The sequence below is a fragment of the Buceros rhinoceros genome, unplaced genomic scaffold (assembly GCF_000710305.1).
Source record: "Buceros rhinoceros silvestris isolate BGI_N320 unplaced genomic scaffold, ASM71030v1 scaffold31858, whole genome shotgun sequence".
Taxonomy (NCBI): Eukaryota; Metazoa; Chordata; class Aves; order Bucerotiformes; family Bucerotidae; genus Buceros; species Buceros rhinoceros.
In genome coordinates this window covers 7,256-7,510 of record NW_010426786.1, presented here as the reverse complement: position 1 = coordinate 7,510, position 255 = coordinate 7,256, and the positions used below count along the sequence as shown (strand labels likewise).

General features: G+C 63.5%; 1 protein-coding gene across 1 annotated transcript in view; it reads left to right on the top strand.

Moving 5' to 3' along the window:
- Positions 1–3: 3 nt before the first annotated feature.
- STARD8 (StAR-related lipid transfer (START) domain containing 8) overlaps positions 4–255 on the top strand; it is a gene marked incomplete at its 5' end in the record, with an annotated part of 6,276 nt that continues 6,024 nt past the window's right edge. Inside the window, one exon of the mRNA XM_010141645.1 lies at positions 4–251. Coding sequence (XP_010139947.1) covers positions 4–251 — 248 coding nt within the window. The remainder of the gene's footprint in view (positions 252–255) is intronic.

Here is a 255-nt window from a genome sequence, read left to right as displayed (position 1 = left end):
TCCCTGGGCAGCCGCGTCAGCGTGTACGACAACGTGCCGGAGTTCGGCAGCAGCGAGGACTTCTGCAAGGACGGAGAGGTGACCTATGAGAACCTCGACGACATCCTGCAGCACATGTGGGGGCTGCAGCAGAAGGTGGAGCTCTGGTATAAAGCCATCTCCCCAGACATGGCTAGGGAGGAGGGGGGCGAGGGGGAGGTAGGGGAGGGGGAGGAAGAGGAATCGGACTCAGGGGGGGAACCCTCCAACCTGCGC